At 49.0% G+C, this 10,923-nt stretch overlaps 4 protein-coding genes across 4 annotated transcripts; all 4 read left to right on the plus strand.

Annotated features, from left to right (window-relative positions):
* Nucleotides 1-176: 176 nt before the first annotated feature.
* Nucleotides 177-3,226, plus strand: DEU56DRAFT_945757 (ras guanine nucleotide exchange factor domain-containing protein; the record flags this gene model as incomplete). Its single annotated transcript, XM_041359015.1, has 11 exons — nucleotides 177-342; nucleotides 399-563; nucleotides 614-817; nucleotides 875-1,310; nucleotides 1,365-1,435; nucleotides 1,492-1,633; nucleotides 1,691-2,240; nucleotides 2,346-2,395; nucleotides 2,452-2,751; nucleotides 2,803-3,025; nucleotides 3,080-3,226. The coding sequence occupies 11 exons, from the start codon at nucleotides 177-179 to the stop codon at nucleotides 3,224-3,226; spliced, it is 2,454 nt and encodes an 817-aa protein (XP_041208616.1).
* Nucleotides 3,227-3,970: 744 nt separating this feature from the next.
* Nucleotides 3,971-5,294, plus strand: DEU56DRAFT_945760 (uncharacterized protein; the record flags this gene model as incomplete). The annotated part of the gene is made up of 4 exons (XM_041359016.1): nucleotides 3,971-4,109; nucleotides 4,179-4,348; nucleotides 4,404-4,482; nucleotides 4,541-5,294. The coding sequence occupies 4 exons, from the start codon at nucleotides 3,971-3,973 to the stop codon at nucleotides 4,951-4,953; spliced, it is 801 nt and encodes a 266-aa protein (XP_041208617.1). The 3' UTR covers nucleotides 4,954-5,294.
* Nucleotides 5,295-6,573: 1,279 nt separating this feature from the next.
* On the plus strand, nucleotides 6,574-7,250 carry DEU56DRAFT_701997 (kinesin motor domain-containing protein; the record flags this gene model as incomplete). Its single annotated transcript, XM_041347330.1, has 2 exons — nucleotides 6,574-6,962; nucleotides 7,019-7,250. Coding segments are annotated over 2 exons (621 nt in total), but the record flags the coding sequence as incomplete, so codon positions are not given.
* A 2,483-nt stretch (nucleotides 7,251-9,733) lies between these two features.
* DEU56DRAFT_945772 (uncharacterized protein) lies at nucleotides 9,734-10,183 on the plus strand. The gene is made up of 2 exons (XM_041359017.1): nucleotides 9,734-9,877; nucleotides 9,930-10,183. The coding sequence occupies exons 1-2, from the start codon at nucleotides 9,785-9,787 to the stop codon at nucleotides 10,161-10,163; spliced, it is 327 nt and encodes a 108-aa protein (XP_041208619.1). The 5' UTR covers nucleotides 9,734-9,784; the 3' UTR covers nucleotides 10,164-10,183.
* Nucleotides 10,184-10,923: the final 740 nt, after the last annotated feature.

A 10,923-nucleotide genomic window follows, 5' to 3' on the forward strand; every position in this document is an offset into this window, starting at 1 on the left:
AAGTATTGTGCAGTACCATGTTCCTCAGTGGGACCGGTACTTTTACTAACGGCATGATACAGCTCTCGTTGAAAGCCATCCCGATCAAGAGATGTCGTCAATTAAGCGCGTGCAAAGACGGATCAGTTGCAGCCGCATCTGTGAGCACTCGTCATACTCATCGAGCTCAATTTTTGATGTCGCGTGCCCAGATTTTGTCCAAAGAAATAGCCATCGCAGTAGTCGGTTTATCCGGTTGTGGCAAGTCGACATTCATCTCAGAGGATGCTAAAGCGCACGAGGCATCGGGCATCGAGGCACTATTTGCGTCGAGCAGAACTTTTCCTCCCACTCCTTTCCGTTGTAAGTTGATATTCAATACAAAATTCATCTTGATTTATTGACTGCAATCTCTTAAGACATGCGTCACTTGGACCGGGTGATACCACACGATTTCCCAGCGGTAATATATGAGTTAGACATTGCGAAAGTTTTACACGAAAACCTTCCACCTGTCAGTGGAGTTGCTGTGTGTTATGATGCTGCCAACAAGGCTTCATTTTCTCTTGTGGAAGAGTTCCTCCGTATGTTGCATTTCTCGTTTTCGCGGTTTTTATCAATCATCTTTTGAAAGGGCGGATACGACCACTGAAGCTTTCGACCATAGCAGTAGCCTTGAAGACAGACTTGAATGTCGTTGTCGATCCGCAGGAGTCTTCGAACCTGTTGAAAAACTATGATGTTGGTCTGGTGCAGGTTGATCGCTTGGGGGAAACAGGGAGGGCTAGGATAGAGAAAGTGTTCAATTGGTTGACGGTATCTATCTTGCCAGGTCCTCGTGAGTCTACAGAGTGGTATCTGAATGTGGTGTTAAACCCTATCGTTCACATTTCAGATGCTGATCTACGAAATCCCGCATCACCAAACGCTCGCCATTCACTGATTACTTGGGAAGCCCGAGCATCAGCATCAGCATCATCAGCCACACCTACCACCTCTTCATCCACAATTTCTACGCAGACCATGTCCCAAGACCAGGGTAGCTCGCTGGGACACTCGCCTACTTCTACACTCCCATCACCTCCTCCGCCAATCGCCATCTCTCCAACGCGCGCCCGGTCAACTCCAGATCTCCTCTCGACACACGAGGTGTCGCAATCACGAGCGTCGTATGAACGAAAGTTATCGAGTGCTCGCAGTGTCACAAGCTTTGCAGGGTCATCCAGCATAAACTCCTCGTCATTTAGCTCCTTTATTTCTCGGAGAGATGCTTCCTTGAATGTTACTGAGAACGGTCATATCGATCACCCTGTGAGCAAGGAGAAGGAACCGTGGGTCATCTGCAATCATTCGAACTAGTGCTGCTAACTTCTTGATTTACTTAGTCGCTCAGGACAATATGCAACCCTGGAGGAGTTACTTGACAAATTACTATTCCTTGCTGTTAGCGATGATGGTAAGCTTGTCTCTTTCGACTTGTTGGCACTACAGGATTCACAGCATTGACTGTAGATCCAACATTTATCTCGCATTTTCTTCTTACATATCGAAGATTTGCACGTCCTCGCAGTATTTTGTTGGCTATGCAGAAGCGAATGCGACAACTCGACAATTCGACTAGCGATCCGATGTTTGCAAGCTACGCCCAGATGAGGTATCACAATTTCGCGAGTTGCAAAGTTATCGTCCTGACATGCCGGTTGATTTTAAGGATATGCCACCTACTTGAAACCTGGATCCAGGCGTATCCACAAGACTTCGCCGTTCCGGGGGCCCCTGGCGCCTTACACGCGCTGGTCAGGTCGATCGTCGGGAAGACATACCTCCTACATTACGGTTACGATTTCCTCCCTTTCCTTTCACATCTTCCCAATATCATAGACACGGATGCGGCCTGGGCTCTAAAATACGAGATTCCTGTGGACAAGAGCGAGAACCCATACAGCATCTCAGACGGAGAGGAGGAAACATTGGTTGTTGAAACCGAATCACCCTCTACGAGCCGTTCGTTGGTGGCTCGCTCGAACGACAACCTCCCTAGTGCAGCGAGCGTCAGGGAACGCAAGTCAAGCTTGCCGCTTAGCGCAAAGATATTTATACCAGTGAATTCGAGTCACAGCCAAGGAGATGCTCAAGATATGTCTCCGAAAGACCTCCTGAACAAGCTAAGGAGTAATGCCCAGACTCTGGCTAATTTCGATTGCTCTGCGATTGCGGAGGAGATCACGCGAGTGGAAGCGAAGTTATTCATGGATATCGAGGTTAGCATTAGTTACTATACCGCGATTGCCGTGATCATGACGACCCTTTTGCAGCCACGGCACTGATTGCAATATACCCTCATGCCCGGACGCAAAGACCCTGAGTTGGACTCAATATCTCGATTTAATGCTATCTCCAATCACCCTGCTGATTGGTAAGTCACCGTGGGTGGGTGGGGCCAATGATAAAGATGGTTAATGGTTTCTTCAGGGTGGTTTCCCTCATACTATGCCACGACAAACCGAGGAGCCGCGCAAGGCAGATAGAGCGATTCGTGGATATCGCGCACGAGCTCCGCGCATTGAACAATTACTCAGCCCTGCGTGCTTTTGTCGCTGGAATCAACAACTCCATTTTCCAGGGCGATGAAACCATGGAGATTTTCAAAAACAAGACTCCGGATCACTACAAGAATCTCTTGTCTTGGGATGTTCTTCTTCAACATCGCGGGGCTCATCAGGCTTATCGTATGGCACTCAAAAACACCAAAGGCGCTTGTATACCAGCGCTGTAAGTGTGGTGACTTTCATGACAAATAGCTTGATCCTTGCCTCTTATTAGGGAGGTCCATATGTCCGACCTTATCCGTGCCCATGAAGGAAACCCCAATGTTAACCTGGGTGATCCTTCAAAAATCCATTGGGGCAAATTTAATATATTTGGTCGGCTTATTCAAACCACCACCCACTGCCTCATACAGTGCCAAACAAATTCGGATTACTGCTTGCCGTCACGAGATCAAATACTGAAGGTCATATTTAACGAATATGTCATGTCGGAAGAAGTGCGTCTTGATTCGAAAAAAAACTCTTACCTTCCCTCAATAAACTTTACACAGATGCAAACATCTCGAATGGCACCTCTCCCAGACTCAGATTTGGTAGAAGAACCCTTCCGCTCCACGCTGCCCCGAACAACGTCACGCAAGTATTCAACATCCTCTCAGAAAGGCGCAACAATTCTTCGCAGAATACTGCAACGGTGAAGACAGCCCCCAGCATGTATTAGGATTTTCCTTTCTGTATCTGCCGTTTGTTTCTATTCATCTGTCGCTCTGATCCCATTTGTTTGATACCCCATCCTGTACGTATCATGTTTGTTATTCGGCAAATGTACCCTTCATGAGTTCAAGTTACGTCGCTACTTCGCACTCATCCCATAGGCACATTGGTAAATCTTAGGCATCCATCCAACCAGTCGAAGAACGTGTTGTGCCTATGGCCAATGTGCGTACTGCCCTGTAGTGAAACTTGTTAGCCTCTCTTGAAACAACAAATTTCGAATGAAGCATGTGACATTATTTTGCACCGTGACTGGAAAATTGGGAAAATTGGTCAAGGGTAAAACGGTCCCTACTTGCCATGACGCAGCTGCCGTGCCCACGCTGATTATATAAGTACCCTACGTGAAATCTGGCAACACGATGATCCGTGGATTTGAAGCCTTGTTAATGCTGCAACGTATTCCCAGCTCGCGTAGCGCGCTTTGAGGTTTCTATCTCTGTCGACGTCCACGACCCAAGGCACATTTCTCAAGGGTCTATACGGTTTTTTTTTACGTGCTATATGCAAGCCAGGTCCGAAGACGTCGTTACGACTTAACTAAGGCCCTTCATAATACAAACGTGGGCTTCGCCCACAGCGCAAGGGCGTTTAGGAGCCCTTACCCCTCATCCATACACCCGCTATCCCCATCCAAATACAATACCAGGCTATCAAGTAGAAGGCCCATGTCCACTATCACAGAGGGCTCTACAGATGAGAGTGGCGTACGCAGGGATGTCGTCTCCCTCGAAGTTGGCGATGAGGTCTACGCATTTGAAAAGTATACCCAAGAGGAAACCAAGCAGATGATATATGGTACAGAGGGTGCGTTATACTGATAACCCAGTTTTCGTGTGGTCTCGAGTGCTTACTATTCTCATGATATCTACGTAGTCTGCACTTCCCACCTTCCACCAGTTACCTGGTCTACATCATCGGACCCAACTTCATCTTCATCCGCCAAACCAGTCAAAACCGAGGAGCCGGAGCAGGTCTTCATCGGAATATTTCCCGCATCTTTGTCCGTGATGAGCTCAGATGCCGAAGGACGTCTGCCAGATCTCGTTACCTCCCTTACAGCCGGCTCCTCGAATAGCAACGGTTGAGTAACCAGTGCAGACTACCTTGCTCAATGGAAGTGTGAGCGTGCAAACTCAGGCCCAGAACCCCCTCGCGAGCACAGAGAAAGAACAGGGAAGTCAGAGAACTGACATACAATAACGAACATAAATCATTCAAACTTGGACCCCCGCCAGACCAGGCCAAGTCCACTCGCGCTGCCCTTGTCGTATATCCCGCCAGCATACGCTCAGTGCAAGAATCCGAGAACATAAAGCCCCTTCCTCCACGTCCGTCCCTAAAATCAGGTGATGATACAGCCTCGGGCACGATGCAACCCATCATCGACGAGATTGCCAGTGCCCTTCGAGAATGGCATAGCATGACGTTCCAGCACCTCGCCAGGTGCGATTACAAACTCTTTCATACAGTCCGCGAGCATATTGAAGTGCTCCGCCTTGGACGAAGACAGTTGTTGCTGCAGACATCCAGCGCAGAGGAGACAATTAGTCTGAGGAGGGACTGCTTCGCCCGCTTGGTGAGCGGTAATGCAGTGCAGGAGCTTGATATCATCGTTCGCCATCCGACATGGGGTGCACGGTGGATGTAGAGGGCGAGATCGACCCTCGCAGCTGGGTCAGCGCTGTCAGGATGTATGCTATGCAAACTTCCCTCGCATATATGAATGTCCCTCTGGACAACTCATCCAAGCTCACCATCGGACCCACCCAGTTCTTCACGATACCCAAACCCACTCCTGCACACTCTGCATTCCTTGATATATCTCGAAACCAACGATGTCACGCCAGGTCGGTTCACTGGGTCCCTACCAGTCCGAGAAATCAACCGCAGCTAAATTCTACCACATTTTCCTCGACGTCCGGGCCTTTGTTGCAACTCCTTGTGTACCAGGCGAGACGGCCGAGCACTTCTTCTGGTCTACAAGCGCTCCGAATTCCCGCGCTTTGTCACCGCAGAATGACGCCTGCATTCGCTCGCTCCTCACTGATATCGCGCAGTCGGATGCGCAGGACCTGCTGTTTCTGGTGTGTCGTATCGTGCAGAACGGCGCACTTCAGATGAATAACACGATGGTGTCAGGCGCCGGCCATCTGAAGCGTCGCTTTCTGACGTCCCATTGACGCCCTACCGTACGACTCTGATGTCCGATGTCCCGATGAACTTCGCCCGGCCGTTCGGCTGCGCAGCGCTCGAGCTATCACAGCTTACAAAGATGATGATCGATGGCATGGATGTGAGCCTGATGAGGGAGCATTCCATGCCAATTTTTGTGCCTACCAACGAAGCTCTATTCTCGATGCTACGTCAGGAGGACATCATCCAAATAACGTGAAGGAGTTTGAGAAGTCGCCAAGGTGAGCGTGGCGATCAATTATCCGTTCCGTGTCCTGACGTTGCGACCAGGGCTGAGATGCTTGCTGTTTCTGCGAAGATATTCCATGGCGATTCAGCTACCATTATCAGAGCGAACATCTTAGTTGCGATAAGAAAAATGCAAAGGCAGCAAAAAATACTGCGGCACGTGCGGCAGGAGCTTCATTGCGTTGAATTGCCTGGAGCAAGTCATAAAGTTTCCTGCGTCATATGAGCTATCGTCCGTTGTACGTTGCTGCCTCTCTAGAGGCATCTTACCACAATAACGGTTCATTTGGGTAGAAGCCCCGTGCACAAGATGTCGCGACAATCCCAAGGATGTTGGATCCAAGAAGGCACAGAGGTGTGCTGAACATCTGCCCATACATTTGGTCTCCAGGGTGAACTGTATAGCGTGAAAAGTCTAATAATGCTCATCTAGTTAGCGATCGCTGTCCTACGAAGGATCGCGCACCACTCTGATACAAAATCTAAGAATGCTTAAAGCTTAGCTTTGTACGGATTGTGATTGATCTGAGAAGTACTTACACCGCCAGCCCAGCCTCCAATGCCGCTATTGATACATCTAACCATCACCCAAGCTAGTTGAGAGCCTTGAAGATCGCCGATCCCATCCACAGTTCTAAGGACAAAATTTTAACATACACCACATGAGCAATACTAGCACGAACGTACTCAGGATTGGAGAAAAGCGGACCGCCATCTCCTTACTTGACAAAAGCCCAAAGGAATAGAGCCAGCGCAGCTACTAATACAAGGATGGTGGATATAATTGCGGGTATGCGGTAGCTAAAGGCGGACGCGTGGTTCAATGCCGGCATGAAGAAAGGTTAGTCTCAAGATCTTCGATGACGCCAGCCAGAAGCGCGTTTTTATTCAGGGTCTCGAGGAGATACCAGTCAAGGACGCTACAGATGCACTTGCCCTCCTCACGAAAGGGAGCGATCGCCGGCAGATTGCTGCCACTAAATTTAACGACCACTCCAGTCGATCACACTCCGTGTTCTCTATTACGATTCATATCAAGGAGACATCAACCATGGGAGATGACCTCCTGAAGGTGGGCAAGTTCAACCTCGTTGACCTTGCGGGCTCGGAGAACATTGGACGCTCTGGTGCAGAGAACAAGAGGGCACGAGAAGCGGGCATGATTAATCAAAGCTTACTAACTCTGGGCCGTGTCATCAACGCTCTTGTCGAGCGTTCAGCCCATGTGCCTTATCGGTAAGTGTATTTGATCTGCGAGTCATGTAGTTATACTAACCCGTTTGTATCCGTAGAGAATCCAAACTTACCCGCCTCTTACAAGACTCACTCGGTGGTCGTACAAAGAGGTACATCATCGCCGCCATCTCTCCTGCTCGTTCCAACATGGAAGAGACCCTCTCCACCCTTGACTACGCCATCCGTGCAAAGTCTATCCGCAACAAAGCAGAGATCAACCAGCGGATGACACGAAACTCCTTGTTGAAGGAATACGTAGCCGAGATCGAGCGTCTTAAGGCCGACGTCCTGGCTGCACGCGAGAAGAACGGCATCTTCTTCTCTGAAGAGACCTGGAATCAGCTCACTACTGAACAGGAGCTTAGGCAGACGGAGACGGAGGAGGCTAAGAGGCAAGTCGAGATTGGCGAGAGCCAGGTGAGGAGCGTCAGGGAAGAGTTTGAGCAAAGCATCGCATTGTTGATGAAGACAGATGGGGAGTTGAAACAAGTGAAGGAAAAACTGAAGGAGGCTGCGGGAGAGCTGGAACTCAAGCAGGGCCAACTGAAGGTGGCGAAAGGAGTTACCCGGAGGATAATTCGACACTGATCTTATTGCTCAGTAGAAGACGTATCAAGTACTACTTCAACTCCTCCCCGAATCGCGGGCCAGCTGTTGAACATATCAAGTGGTTCCCATTTATCTTCTCCCTCAATCACTGCCTGCGGTTAGACCGCGACATCGACAGCGCCACCACATTCGGATATGGTCCCTAGTATGTCAATGTTTCTCTTCCTCTGTCAATGTCGACTGAAACTTTCCTCACAGTGACTCGCCAAGACCCGGATCACACCAAAAACCTCGTACTTGATCTCCTAGGCTGGGGCGTATCTCCCGAATACCTGGTCAAGGCTGGTGTATCGGCTGGTGTATCATACAGGGTGTTTACTGATCCCAATTTCCGTCTTCCAACAAACCTTGTTCTCCCTCCCACTCGGCCCTTGACGCCTTCTGGTATACGATATGAATTGCATGAATTTCGATCGACTGACTTTGCCTTGGCTCGCTTAACCTTTGTGTGCGTTGTGGCTACTGGTATGTTTCACTATTTTTTTACCGCTGTCATCACGCAATGACGTGTTTTACAGCGAGTTTCTAGATCGAAGGATCTGCTAATGTCGATGGACGCGGAAAGTCTATCTGGGACGACTTCTCCAAGCAACCTGGAAAGACAATGACGGCATCTCCAGCAGTGACACCCTCCCTCATGCCTACGCCCACATTCTCTCAGGCTACTCCCTATATCTCAAGTCCTGCCTCTGCTACTGAAGCGACATCGAATCCTCCAGCACATCTTCCTGGGGCACCCATTGAAGAGCCTGTACACGTTTCAGGGACAAGGTGTGTTTCTAATCTATTGGTTGTTGGGGTGCTGATCAGGTTGCGCTCAAGTTTGTCATCCACCTCTGTGCTAACTCAACGCTTATTCGGATCGTGGGCCGGCTCCACGACGATATCTTCTCAGACCCCAATTCGCCGACCGGTTTGAACAGGGTTTGGACCCTTCATTCACGTCTATATCGCGAGTAAACTGGTATTGCAGGGTATCAACTTCCTTCAGGTTACCTTAGAACACGATCATCATCTTACAAATTATTTTGAGGAATAGACCAGGCGCTTTAATGAGGACTCTGACCCTGGAGGTATGATCTCATTCCAGAAGCGATGGTCAAACGCGTGCTCATTCCTTGTGCCTTGCCTTAGATCCTGGAAGTGTATTCCGCTGTACTCTGTTACCCTTGTAAAATTTGTGTTTCAATCTTTGGTGTGATTAGCTGATGTGCCTCCTCTAGCTTGGTCAGCTATTCACGTCTTGTCATGTGCTCTTTTGGATTCCAACACGCCTTCAACGAGGCATGGAGGCGAGTGACAATGTCTTACTTGACAAGGTCATTACTATTGTGGTCCCGTATCCAAAGCATCCTAATGAGCTTTATACAGTGCTTCGCCTCCGCAAAGCTGATCATTGGGCAGATGATTGAAGTACCGACACCTAGTGGTCTCATGCGCGCTGCACCTGATGGTAAGATACTGTCCTAACCGGGGATTCTCTTGGTCTCATCATCCTTCAAGGCCACTTTGTCTTTGCGTCTTTCGCCTCTGCATTCATGCTCGAGGTAAAAGCTTACATATCCAGTGTGGTGCCGTTCTCACCTCATTAATTAGCTTCTGCGTCCGGAGTTTGCTCAACTGTTGTCACGTCAGATGGAGGATGAGATCTTCGAACTCATTGGCCGTTTGATCACGACGCTTCAAGATGTTGCCATCATCTTCACAGCCAATTGGTGCTATCTCCACCTCGTCCACCACACCACCAGCCATCACTACTCCCAAAACTACAGCACGTTGCCAAGACCTTGTACATCTTTCGATTCCATATCCCAAGACTAATACCCTTGGCCTCGCAACAAGCACCATGCTGAGATTTCCTCTCGACATTGCAGGACTCTGACGGCCACTCCACGTCGCACAGCCGCAACTAGCGCGTTATACCACTTCTATCCCCGACGGCGCGTTTGTCATCTTAGTTTTTGGTAGAGAGCCAAGACACAACTGCTCGGTGCGTTAGCTCACGATCGTATGATTCCCCTTGCGCTAACCTATTTCACATCCTGAGCTCGAAGCTCCATCGACTTTCGAACTCCGGTACCTTGAGCTCGTCTGCTGACTGGGCGGCAGATGAGTAAGTTACCAATGCCATCCGCATCGCTTCTTCTGAAACGTATTTACAGGGAGCTCTTACTTAATGAGGGAATATCTCAGGAAGGCCTTGGAAGCTGGAGATGATCGCAGAACATATGGGTACTCGCACAAAAGAATATGTCGAAAAACACTACAACAGCGTATATACTGATTCCCGCGATTGGCCGCTTCCTGTATGTCTATACGATTCAAGTCGTTCCATTCACTGAGTGAATCATATCACAGCAGATGAATGTCGAATTTAACATCGACCCAGTTCAATTCCAGGCTCGCAAGCGCAGACGAATGTCAACCATGACCACTTCCCTACCTCCACCACCCAAGGTATCCCCAACCTCCGCTCCTGGGGTACACGAAATTGGCACCTTCCTCCCTGGCATGCTCGAGTTTGAACACGAGCTCGATAACGAAGCGGAGGATCTTGTGAAGGATCTAGAATTCGGAATTTGCCATGCATGAGGCAGTGATCAGATTATGAAGCACAAGTGTGTTGTTTCTTCAATTACTCTGTTTCCGTCGTTACTAACCCTATTGCAGGAGATTCGGAAGGTTGCAAAAGCCACGAGAGAGAATCAACTCCGAAACTTGGGACCCCTGCAGGAACGGGTCCTCCGATCCGCAGACCATGTTCGTTCATTATGGGCTTGTGCTGTATGTCTAGTGGCCTTCATTGACTATGCATACCCTTACTTTACTCTGTACAGGACATAAGCCACATCAATCTGCAAATGGAAAATGTTTTCCACACGCTGGCTTGATCGGACGCGCGTCGACAAGCGCATAACGCTCATTCTTTCACTTCTCTCCGTGTAAATTATGTTTTGGCGTGTTCCGAGTATGGTATGTTCACTCTGACAACTGAATATTTTCATATGATAGAGCTCATCGTATTGGCAGATCGCGGTGTCAACACATTCTCTCCAGAATGTTGTCTGTTCTAAGGCATCCCGTCACATCAAACCCTGCGAAAAAGCGTGACTGCCGACTTCTGTGGGGTGCCGATTGCAGTGGAAGGCATAGCATTCTATTACGTAGCCTCACCTATCACATATGATCAAATCGTTGCATTTTTTAATGGCCTTGAAGTCAATTATGTAAAACTTAAAACCAGGGAGCGTTGGCTCGAGTACCTGGTTTCGGAATTAGAATATTAGCATCCTACAGGTCCCAATGAGTCTCCATCTGGGCCCATACTGCCCATAAGGAGCAAGAAGTACGA

Source organism: Suillus clintonianus (genome assembly GCF_016758775.1).
Source record: "Suillus clintonianus strain FC179 chromosome Unknown DEU56scaffold_34, whole genome shotgun sequence".
Lineage (NCBI taxonomy): Eukaryota > Fungi > Basidiomycota > Agaricomycetes > Boletales > Suillaceae > Suillus > Suillus clintonianus.